The sequence below is a fragment of the Carcharhinus amblyrhynchos genome, chromosome 11 (assembly GCF_965287045.1).
Source record: "Carcharhinus amblyrhynchos chromosome 11, sCarAmb.v2.hapA, whole genome shotgun sequence".
Lineage (NCBI taxonomy): Eukaryota > Metazoa > Chordata > Chondrichthyes > Carcharhiniformes > Carcharhinidae > Carcharhinus > Carcharhinus amblyrhynchos.
The window spans coordinates 90301343-90313820 of NC_137334.1; the positions used below are offsets into that span (position 1 = coordinate 90301343).

The 12478-nt window shown below is 43.3% G+C and overlaps 1 protein-coding gene across 1 annotated transcript in view; it reads left to right on the forward strand.

The window, feature by feature from the left end:
- cnppd1 (cyclin Pas1/PHO80 domain containing 1) overlaps window positions 1–12176 on the forward strand; it is a 30822-nt gene extending 18646 nt beyond the window's left edge. Inside the window, exons 7-8 of the mRNA XM_080199536.1 lie at window positions 2484–2601; window positions 5955–12176. Of these exons, the coding sequence (XP_080055662.1) occupies window positions 2484–2601; window positions 5955–6683 (847 nt within the window). The 3' untranslated portion in view covers window positions 6684–12176. The remainder of the gene's footprint in view (window positions 1–2483; window positions 2602–5954) is intronic.
- Window positions 12177–12478: the final 302 nt, after the last annotated feature.

Sequence of the window (12478 nt, forward strand, 5' to 3'; positions counted from 1 at the left end):
ACTCTGACCTCGGATCTTCTGCACTGGTGTTGTCCAATAGAAATTGCTGACTAGTCATACTTGTGGCTTCAGTGGCACTTTAGCTACTTAAATTGATTTTTTTTAACCTGAAAATGTCCCGAGCAACTCTCAAAACACATTATATTTTGCAAATGTTATTACTTAACAACTACCACCATTCAGTAACCAAAGATGTAATACAGCAATCTTACCATTTGTCTTGACAATTTACTGAGGAATGCACAAAATATTTAGAGTTCCCCTGCATGAGCCATGCAAATAGTTAATGAGGTCACATGCCTAACAGCAAAGTCCATAACACAATTTAATTTACTGATCTGAAATACAATTAACTGCATTGGGATTTCCAATTAGTCTCCTGTCCAATACACTGACCACAGTATTGTTGTGTGATATAGAATGGGCTCCAGAGAGCATTTCAAACTGTATAAGCTTCAACGGCAAAGGGAAAATGATTTCTCTGGGCACTCTCAGCCCATCGAGGGTAACAAATTACAGCTGTCTCCAACTGCCAACCCTGGCCACTATCCTGCCAGATGTTATCAGCCAACTTTTTTACACAGAGGATGGTGTGTGCCTGGAACTCGCTGTCAAGGGAGGTAGTGGAAGTGGATACCATAGTGACTTTTAAGGAGTCTCTTGACAAATACATAAATTGGGTGGGAATGGCGGGATATAGTCCCCGCAAGAATAGGGAGTTTTAGTTCAAATGGGAAGCATGGTCGGTGAAGGCTGGGAGGGCCGAAGGAGCCTGTTCCTGGGCTGTAATTTTCTTTGTTCTTTTGGATGAGACATTAAACTAAGGCCCTGTCTGCCCTCTTAGAGGTTCACTGGTACTGTTTGGCAGAAAAGCAGTCAAGTTCTCTTAGCTGTCTGGACAATATTTATTCCTCAACCAGTGTCACTAACAAAGATAATCTGGTCAATCACACATTGCTGTCTCTAGGATCTTGCTGTGCATGCATTGGCCATCGTGTTTCCTAACCTTACAATGGAAACTACACATCAAAATTGCTTTGTTGTCTGTAAGTCAACGGAGATCCCGAATTGACATCAGACATTGGAGCTGGAGGAACTATATGTTCTCGCCAGCCTGTTCTGTCATTCAATATGGTGCTAACCACTGCATGGTGGAGCAGCGGTTTGCACCTCTGCCTCACAGTGCCAGAGACCAGGATTCAGTTCTAGCCTCTGGTCACTGTCTGTGTGGAGTTTGCACGTTCTCCCCTGTATCGATGTGGGTTTCCTCCGGGTGCTCTGGTTTCCTCCCACAGTCCAAAGATGTGCGGGTTAGGTTGATTGGCCATGCTAAATTGGCCTTACTGTTGGATAAATGAGGGTTACAAGAATGGGGTTTGTTTGAGATTGTGGTCGGTACAGACCCGATGGGCTGAATGGCCTTCCTCTGTACTGTAGGGATTCTATGATGATGAGATCATGGTACACCTCACCAAGCTCTACTGTCCTGTTTTATCCACATATTCCTTAATTCCCTCAGTGTCCCAGTATTGATTTCAGCCTTCAGTTAGTCCCACTGTCCTGCAGACCTGTCCTTATCAGATACAATTCCCTTCAGTAATTTATTACTGAATCTTGTTTGCGCTGCCAGTCCATATGCTCCTGCTGGGTAATGGAAGGAGATTTTGCACCCAGATAGCTTTTCATGGAGCTGCTTTTGAGCAGGAATTCAAACCTAGAGCACAGCAACTAAACAGAATTCATAATTATGGCTGTAACAGTTTTACATTTATATAGCACCTTTCATGACCTCTGAACGTGCCAAATCGCTTTACTGCCAGTTGACAGTCAATTTGTTCCCACAAGCAGCTGTGACCAGACCATGTATTTAGTGATGTTGATTGAGGGATATGTTTAGTCAGACACTGGGGCTGACTCCTGAGTCTCCAGCGCTACCCACACAGCCGCAGCAGACCTGTAATTGAAAAGCTGTGTTTTGTCATGAATGATTATAATTGCAATGGTTTACATGATATATAACCTTGCTGTGGGTCACATGATCAGCTTATTAGCGATTTTACAACTATTCAAAACTACTGGGTGGCACAGTGGTTAGCACTGCTGCCTCATAGCGCTAGGGACCCAGGGTTCAATTCCTGGCTTGGGTCACTGTCTGTGTGGACTTTGCACGTTCTCCCTGTACCTGCATGGGTTTCCTTCGGGCGCTCCGGCTTCCTCCCATAGTCTGAAAAACTTGCTAGTTATGTGCATTGACCCAAACTGGCTCTGGAGTGCGGCGACTAGGGGAATTTCACAGCAACTTCATTGCAGTGTTAATGTAAGCCTTACTTATGACACTAATAAATAAACTTTAACTTACAGAATGTTAACGAGCTCCCCTTGCCCAATCCTTCAGGAATGAACTCACAGGAGCTAAAACAGAAACATATCAGACACCTTTCCAAGCCCTTTGGGTTTTAATATTGTTCCTTCACATTTTGCAGGGTTGCTGAGTCACAAGGACTGAAAAGAGGCTGGTTCACATACACTGATTTGTGCGTGATATTGGAACAGGCACTGTGGCAACAAGCGTTTGCAGAACTCTACCAGCATGTTGTTAAGGTAGTCACACCCTTATTAATAGTTTGATTCTTTACGACAAGAAAGAAGGAAGCTGCAGAGCAACTAAATGCATGTATTCAGTTTCATTCCACAGAAGAGGTTCCCCATAAGACAAGATCAAAGTCCCTATAATGCGGGCAATCCTACAACAACTCCATTGATTTCAGAAGGCATATCATGACCACATTGCTGGTTCCTGGGAAATGGGTGACACTGGCTTTGCAATGTTCAGTGGAGTCACACCCAGGCCATTTTCTCATAGTGGTATTGTAACTGGGCTAGTAATCCAGGGAGCTAGGATAATGCCCTGGGACCCAGGTTCAAATCCCACCATGGCAAATGGTGAAATTTGAATTCACTGAAACATCTAAACTTAAAAGTCTAATGAAACTAATGTCATTTAGGGAAGGAAAATTGCCATCCTTACCTGACCTAATCAACACATGACTCCAGAGCCACAGCAGTGCGGTTGATTCTTAAATGTCTTCTGAAATAGCCTAGCAAGCCACTGAGTTGTATCAAAGTCGAAAAGAAATGAAACTGGACAGATAACCCAGCATCGACCTAGGCACAGGCAAACTCAGCCCTGTGGATCCTGCAAACTTCTCCTGCCATGGGGGTCACGCTGGCACAGTGGTTAGCATTGCTGCCTCACAGTGCCAGGGACCTGGGTTCGATTCCCAGCTTGGGTCACTGTCTGTGTCTGTGTGGGTTTCCTCTGGGTGCTCCGGTTTCCTCCCACAATCTGAAAGACGTGCTGGTTAGGTGCATTGACCCGAATAGGCGCTGGAGTGTGGCAACTAGAGGAATTTCACAGTAATTTCATTGCAGTGTTAATGTAAGCTTTACTTGTGACTAATAAATAAATGAACTTTAGTAACAACCTGGGACTTATACAAGCTAGAACAAAAGGGTGGATGGTGGAATAGGTTTGTGTGTGCACATGCGCTGCTGTGTGAGCAGTGGGACAGGGATTGAGAAGAGGGGCTGTTGAGTATATGGGGTGTTGGGAAAGGGACTGTTGACTGTGTGGGGGTGTTGGAAACAGTAGCTGAATGGGAGAGGAGATTGAGAAGAGGGACCACTGGGTGGCGAGTGGGGGAAACCAGGGGAGGGGAGTTGGTTTGTTTGTGTAAGAGGAAAAGAGGAGCTGGTGTAAGGGGGAGGGGGGAGCTGAGGGGGTGGGTGTGAGGGACTCAGCTAAGTCTTTTATCATTTGGGAATATGGGGAGCTTGGCAGAAACCTACACAAGTGCATAAAATAATATTTTTACAAAATACTTTAAATTCACATGTTCATATATACAAGGTATATGTTGATCAATAATATACAAGCTTTAATAATTATATATTGAATGTTGCAATGCTTTGTTGCTGTTTTGTATGTGTTGGGAACCCGAGGTTGTTTGGGAAGTACTGGCGTAGTTAATGCTGTGGAGACGTGAGTTCAAACCCCATCACAGCCAGTGGGGAGTTTAAATTCAGCTCATTAAATAAATCTGGAATAAAAAAATTAGTACCAATAATGGTGACAGTGATAAAAACTGTGAAAAATCCCATCTGGTTCACTTATGTTCTTTAGAGAAGGATATCTGTTGTCCTTACCCAGTCTGGCCCATATGCAATTCCAGAGCCACAGCAGATCTGGCAGCACCTATAAAGAGAGAAAAGAGCTGACGTTTCGATGTCCCTTTGTCAATGCTTTGTCACAGATGCTGCCAGACCTGCTGAGATTTTCCAGCGTTTTCTCTTTCAGTTTCAGATTCCAGAATCCACAGTAATTTTCTTTTATCCAGAGCCACGGCAATCTGGTTGTCATTTAAATTGCCCTATGAAATTAACCGAGCAAGTCGTTACAGCAGAATTAATGATGGTCAATAAATGCTGGCCTTGCCAGCAATGCCCATATTCTGTGAATGAATAAAAAAAACCATTGTTCAGATTTTGAACCAAGCCAGGTAAATTTATGAGCCAAGTTGTGTATTGTTCTCTTGGGATTAATTGTCCTCAGATGTCTACCATATTTTCTATCAACCAATTAGCACTCTTGAAGAGACATTATGTATGGAGCAATAAAATGCTGCAGATGTTGAAAACGTGAACTAAAAACAAAGTGCTGGAAGTGCTGAGGTCTGGCAGAGCCTGTGAAGAGAGGAACAGAGCTTGTTTGTTTCAGGCTGATGACCTTTCATCAGAAGTAGAGAAAGTTGGAAATATAACGCGCTTTAGGCAAGGAACAGAGAAAGGAGGAAAGAGCAGGAGGGCAGGTCTGTACTAGGGTGAAGGCAAGAGAGATTTGACATAGGGGTTAAAGTTCCAATGACTTTCCATCATCGTCAAGACAGGTGCAAAATGGTAAGAGGAGGAAATGTAATTAATTCTTTGACCCACCTACTGCCTCTTAGACACCTTTTCTCAGTTGCAGGAGAGCCTTGGGTAATTAGATGGTTATTAGTTGCAGGAGAGCCTTGGGTAATTATTCTGGAATCTTGTTCATCAATAACTTTGCTTTATCTGCTGATCATATAATCTCTACAATGCAGAAGGAAGCCATTTGGCCCATCGAATCAGCATCAACCATAATCCCATCTAGGCCCTATTCCCACAACATTACATATTTACCCAGCTAGTCCCCCTCACGCTAATGGTCAATTTAGCATGGCCAGTTAACCTAACCTGTACATCTTTTGGACTGAGAGGGGAAACCTGAGCACCCAGAGGAAACCCACGCAGACGCAAGGAGAACATGCAAACTCCCCACAGACAGTGACCCGAAGTTGGAATTGAACTGATATTGGTGGTTAAGTGAAGCTTTGAAAGGCAGCTTTGGCACATCATCATGTTCTGTTTTTGCACTGGGTACACTGCAGTTTCATAAGAACATAAGAAATAGGAGCAGGAGTAGGCCATCTAGCCCTTTGAGCCTGCCCCGCCATTCAATAAGATCATGGCTGATCTGTCGTGGCTCAGTTCCACATTCCCGCCCTCTCCCCATAACCCTTAATCCCCTCGCTTATCAAAAACCCATCAACCCACGTCTTAAAAATATTTAGTGAGGCAGTCTCCACCACTTCAACGGGCAGAGAATTCCAGAGGTTCACCACCCTTTGAGTGAAGAAGTTCCTCCTCAACTCCGTTCTAAACCACCCCCCCTTTATCTTGAGGCTGTGCCCCCTAGTCCTACTGTCCTTTCTGAGCGGGAAGAGTCTCTCCACCTCTCATCAATGTCACTGTCTGTTTCATCAATGACTCTAATATGTTGTATAGATTGACTGCAGATTTGAGAAAGGATTAAAAAATTGAGCTGAATTAGATGGATTTTCAAATCTTTGGTCTTTTTTCTTTCCTTATAGGTCGCCTGCATGATGGGTCTTGTGTATCTAACCAGTGTTGCAGGAATTATCGCTGGAACTGCAGTTTTACGACAGGCAATATGCTCAAAGGGCCAAGTATATGTGATCTCCCAGAACCAGGAACCTGTTCTCAGCAGAGAGATGGTCTTGGACCCAGTGGAGTGCATGCAGGAGGCCAAGACCTTTCTTCCAACACCACTTGACACGGCTGCCATTAATTTGGCCTGGTCTCCGAGCGCTCCTTCCAGTCTTCCCTGCTGTATCGTAGGAACTGATCCTGGTCGTGGGAATTCTGGCATTGCAGTGACTGCATTCTGTCTCTGGGGAACTGTCCTGACCTCTCTCACTTACAGCACTGACCTGAGGACCATCCGAGACAAGCCCGGAACCGCACCACCCATTTCTTGCTCAAACTGTTGTAAACTGCAGAGTGAGGCCGGGCTGGCTGTCAAATGCGGGATGTTGAACCAAACGTCTGTCAAGATGGCCTTTCGTCACACCCCATTGGAAATGCACACCCCCCTCAGTACAAAGGCAATCCTGCCTCCTGTTGGATGTGACAGCTGCACAAAGCACACAGAGATAAACGGCAAACAACCTCCTTTGATTCACGGCATTGAGAGACTGATGAACATCCTGTGCCTCCCTGGTTCCCTGAGGATGAGTAGATGCCCTGTGGAAACAGCAATGGCATTTAGCCAGCTTGTGATGCCAGTCTTACCCAGTTAGGGGGAAATCAAGCTCCCTTCCGGCGCACTTTGAAATCGATGACCACAGCCTCGTTGGACTGAACTCTCGTTTCCTGATCCCAGTTATGAACACTGAAGCAATCTTAAATCCAGCAGTCAAACCAGCAAGACGAATGTTAAAGCCACAATACCATCTTGGTCAGCCACAAAACCTGGTGGCCAGAATTGGCAGCTATACCCAACCTACACACCACTTAGAAACACCATGAATTCATCAAGTTTGGGCTTGGTAGCCAACTAGCCATCATTGTATCTTCCGAGACACAATTGTAGACACAGGGAGCTATGTTCCTCTTCGCTAACATGAGCAATAAACGTGGTTTATAAAAAGGAACTTCAGACCCTTGTATCAGATGTCTCAAGGTGCTTTGCAGATGATGAACTACCTTGTTGGAAGTGCAACAGCTCTTTACGTTGGCGAACATGGCAGCAGCTTTGTGCGTAGCAGCTCCCAGTAAGAAACAACAAAGTGAATAATCTGTCTTTATTCTCGGTGCTGTTGGTTGAGGGAGAAAATCGATCTTTAAGCACAGCTGTGGGGTTTCTTTCCCATCCATCTTAACAAACTGGCACCACCAGACTGTAGCTCCGTTTGTCAACTCACCTGATGAACAGTGTCTCCAGCAGTGCGGCACCCCCACAGTCTTGCACCATAGCATCAACCTGGAGTAAGTGCTGAAGTGCTTTAACTGAAGCCTGATGCTGAATCTTTTCACAGAAGATGAAGAAAATATAACGCAAACATTGAAGGCTAGTTGTAATTTGCTGACTGTATACTTGCGATGTAGGATTTTTAGATTTTAAATCTTTTTTTATTATGGCAATCGGGGTTTTTTATTGGGAAGGTTGGATGAAAGTTGCTAAGAATTGGATGTAGGTTCCTCAAAGGTCCACATTACTGAAATGCTAGCAATGTGTTGGTCTCTGATGTTGAAGGACATGAAAAAAAGGACATACCACTCATAACGTTCGAAACTTACACACCTGTAAATTTACTAGAAGCGGCCTTTCCTGCTGTATGAATATCAGTTGTATTCTGTATTGTATATACAATGCAAGTTTACAGTGGGGAAGTACCAGACGGTGAGGCTCACTTTGTAATTGCATTTTTTTCTTTAAAAGGTGTGTTTTGTTTTGGTTAACATGGTGACTTCGGGTTTTGCTTTAATACAGCAGTTTCAGAGATTATAAAAAGTCTGACATGGACTTTATCACTGAACCAGAACTTTTTGAAAAATAAACCTTGGGTGCAACAAATGGACTCGACAGCTGTGAAGCAACAAAGTTGACATTGCCACTTTGCTCTGAAGCACTCGCTGTGCAATTGGAATAAGTCATCGTTTTTGGGCCAATTGCTGAGCAATAGTTGAGCACCTGGATAAGAGAGGACATTGAGGATTTAAATTTTATAATTAGCACTTGAGTTCATTCAATAATCACTTACTAGGACTCGGCTACAAGGATCATCTTTTAGTTGCTCCCAAAACAATGTAATGCATTAAAAAGCAGTCTTGTACTTGTGGAACATGCAGTCAAAATATAAACACCCCTCTCTCTGTCCTCCTAAGTGAGTGATTTTGGTGCGATCTATTTTTGTGACCTGTTAATTTGCTGCCCATGTCTTTGTCTTCAATGACAAGCTTTTCTCTGTTCCCCTCCTTCACCCCACTTATTTCCTAGTTTTCCGGGATGGCTGCCTTGTGAGGCTGTGCAGGGTGCCCGTTTCCCTTGCTTCTGCTGATCCTCTCTAAACTTACTTAGCAGTGTAGCTGAGATCAGAAGTTTAGGTGGGAATTCAGTCTGCTTCCCCATGCCCCCTTGTTTGCTGCATTTTATACACTGAAAGTCTGAGCTGACCAGGCAGCAAACTCTCAGGCCCCACCCCTGTTTTGCTGCTTCCAGCCAGGGCGTTTATAGGGCTTTTGATGGGACGGAAGGAAAAGTCTAGGAGACTGCTGCTTCTCATCACTGCCTAATACCCTCTCTATGTATTTGCATGTTCAGAGAGGCAAGGACAGGATTGGATCCGACTCCCCTCGGTTTGATAGCCTGCCAACATTGAGGCTTAAAACATGAAGATTGATAGGTTGATTGGCCACGCTAAATTGACCCTAGTGTCAGGGGATTAGCAGGGTAAATATGTGGGGTTACGGGAATAGGGCCTGGGTGGGATTGTGGTCAATGCAGACTCAATGGGCCAAATGGCCAACTGCATGTAGGGATTCTGTGATAGGGTGAGGAACAGGACACACATTACCTAAGATGGCACAGCCCGTTGAGGAGTCTGTCTGTGCCTCAGGAAAGGGAATTGGCAGACAGTGGGGTTGAAAAGAAGTATCAGTCCTTCAATACATTTCCTCATCATGCAACTAATTCCCAGCTAATCAAGCATCCCCCAAAAACTGCACATTTGCTGGCTGTTTTGAAGTGTAAGTCACTGCTGTCAAGACACCAATTTGTGGCGTGACAGTAGGAGGATTAGAACAGCTCCCAAAACTGTGCATCAACACAGTCAGTGTATTAAACAGTGTCACAGACAACAAAAATACCCTTTCCACCAGTAACCTTGGAAATGTTGAGTCTTAGTAGTCTAGAGAGTTGCAATTGCGTGCCTTTCTCTTATCTCTTTTGACAACCAGAAGTTTATTATAGTGTGAGATAAACCAAACTCAACAAGGCAGCAATGTAATTGTTGTGACTGAAGTGTATTTTTTTGGGATATTTGTAGATCTCTGCACAGACGCTTCAGTGCTGGCCCTGACAGGGTTGCTAAACCAGTAGAGGAGGTTAATTACAAAATGCTGGAAATCTGACATAAATACTGGAAACATGCAGTACCTCTGTCAGTGTCTGAACACAAAGACAAGTTCAGATTTTGGTTTCCCAGACTTACAGCAGCCACCGATTGCCAAAAGGCATTTGGTGTGCTGTTGCTGTGGGTTCGCCTCGTACACAATTTCACAGTTTCAGCGCTAGCCTTGCCATATAAATAAAAGCCTCCCAGCCCTCAAGCAAAATATAGATGGTGATTTGACAAAATGGAATGTTGTGTCAGGGTGGGGATTGACCTTGGCAGGTTTTTCAGACCTTATTCCCGATTCCCCACTCTGTGACATTAGAATGATCAGTATTGCTGAATTGTTTGCTTCTAGCTAATAAGTTCACTGGGAGAAAGTTTACTAGTCAGGATAGGTCTCTTGTGTCAGTTGCTTTAGGAGAATTATGTTTCAGGAACCTTCTGTTCATCCTACCACAGAAAATCAAAACTCATTTGATTCCCCTCTTCCCCAGCTTATGTCCAGCCTTTTGATTTACTGCCTTCCTCTTTGTTACTGTTTTATCTTCCCTTTGTTTTGGTCCCTCCTTCATTTTGTTTTCTCCTATCTTTAAAATGATTCAGTACAGGGTGGTACAGTGGTTAGCACTATTGCCTCACAGCGCCAGGGATCTGGGTTGGATTGCTGGCTTGGATCACTGTCTGTGTGGCATCTGCATGTACTCCCCATGTCTGCGTGGATTTCCTCTGGGGGCTCCAGTTTCCTCCCACAGTCCGAAAGACGTGCTGGTTGGCCGTGCTAAATTCTCCCTCAGCGCACCCAAACAGATGCCGGAGTGTGGCAACTGGGGGATTTTTACAGTAACTTCATTGCGGTGTTAATGTAAGCCTACTTCTGACAACAATAATTAAACTTTTCAAAAAAAAGAAAACCATTTGGCCCATCATGCCTGTGCTGGCTCTCTCAAAGAGCAATCCAAATTCTTTAACTCCCCTCACCCTAATCTTTCCCCATACCCTTGCAAAGTTTTCCTTTTGAGTACTTATGCAATTTCATGTTCTTTATTATTTATTAGCATCAATCTATTGTCACAGTCATTTGCATAATGAGCTGAGGTTCATAAGAAAAAATAATTCTTTCAAACCTTGATTTACTCCACAATTTAAATGCAGAAGATCCACAATTTCTCTGAAGCGAGGAATCTGTTATTACAACTGCAGAACATTTCATTTCCTGAAATCTCGCAAGAAGCTCTTGCTGGATGTAAGCCAATTTTTAAAATGTGATCAAGTGCTTGTGCTTTAACTTTAAATGTTAGGCTATGCCGTTAGTTTGGGAAATATGGATTTTAATAAGGCTCCATTTGGATAGCTGAGAACCAGGGTGTAACACTTGAGGGGGCCATAAAAGGGCAGCATGGTGGCACAGTGGTTAGCACTGCTGCCTCATAGCTCCAGGGACTTGGGTTTGATTCCCGGCTTGGGTCGCTGTCTGTGCAGAGCCTGCACATTCTCCCCATGTCTGTATGGGTTTCCTTCGGGTGCTCTGGTTTCCTCCCGCAGTCCGAAAGACGTTCTAGTTAGGTGTATTGGCCATGCTAAATTCTCCCTCAGTGTACCCGAACAGGTGCCGGAGTGTGGCGACTAGGGGATTTTCATGGTAACTTCATTGCATTGTTAATGAAGTCTACTTGTAACTAATAAATAAACTTTTACTTCATTTTTAGCAATTGGGGAAAGATTTTAGAGAAAGAAAAATAAATTCTTCCACCCTTGTGTTCCACAATGTGGCCCAATTGCCCATAAATAAGAACAGGAACTCTGGAAACACTGCAGATCATGCAGCAGAGAAAGAAACAGAATTAATGTTTCAGGTCAATGATCTGTTTTTATGTCAAGTGCCCCGACGTCTTTCTGCCTTTACACAACTCACACAGGTAGCTTAACTTGCAAATATTAAAAGCGTTTCTTCTTGACTGACTTTTGCTCTGGTGGTTGGTGGACCCCAACCGTAGGAGGAGCATTGAGGGTCACAGCAAGAACAAAGCATGTCAGTTCAGGCTTCAATTTAAAGGCAAAAAGTTCCAAACAAGTTGGTTAAAGAATGGCAAAGGTTCAGAGCAAGCTGGAACTTAAAAAGACCACAATGGGGTTTTTATTGAATGAAAAATGGTACAATACAGTTCCAGTCTTGCTATGCAGGATCTCTGTGCTGTGTACAGTATTTCTAATTTTTCTCATTGGCAAGTAATAATGCTGATTAAAGGAACACATCCAAACAAGGTTTAATGTTTTTCAACAGGATTTATTGTTACGGTAGATTTACCACAAACTTTGTGTTTCCATCCTACAGTTCTTTATCAATAATAGAAAATCTTATTTGGTTAATAATGCATTGAAACCAGTTTTACTGGTGAAGTCCTTCAATTTTCTGTAACGCAGTTTCACTTGCAAAAGATTTATCAATTTATATTCATTTATACTTAACATGTAATTCACTTTTGAAATTCTTACATGCTAGTATTAAAAAGGCAAAAAAAGTGCAAAATTATTCCTGTTTTTATGGTTTTGCTAGTCTTGTATTCTTGTCAATCCTTTGTGACACAGCCACACCTTTTTTCAGAGTTATTGGTTACACTCTGCATTGTTTTCCTATCAGATTGTTTGTTTCTAATAAATTATCTCAATTGCATTGAAGTTCAGTTTTAAATATTGGTGTCCATCTTTGAAAGCTGGAGTTGTAATTCAATCATCACAAAGAATGTTGCTTTGATGTGCTCAATGATTTGTTTTATTGTCACATGTATTAGTGTACAGTGAAAAGTATTTTTTCTTGCGTGTTATACAGACGAAGCATACCATTCATAGAGAAGGAAAGGAGAGAGTGCAGAATGTAGTGTTACAATCATAGCTAGGGTGTGGAGAAAGATCAACTTAACGCAAGGTAGGTCCATTCAGAAGTCTGACAGCAGCAGGGAAAAAGCTGTTCTTGATGAGTA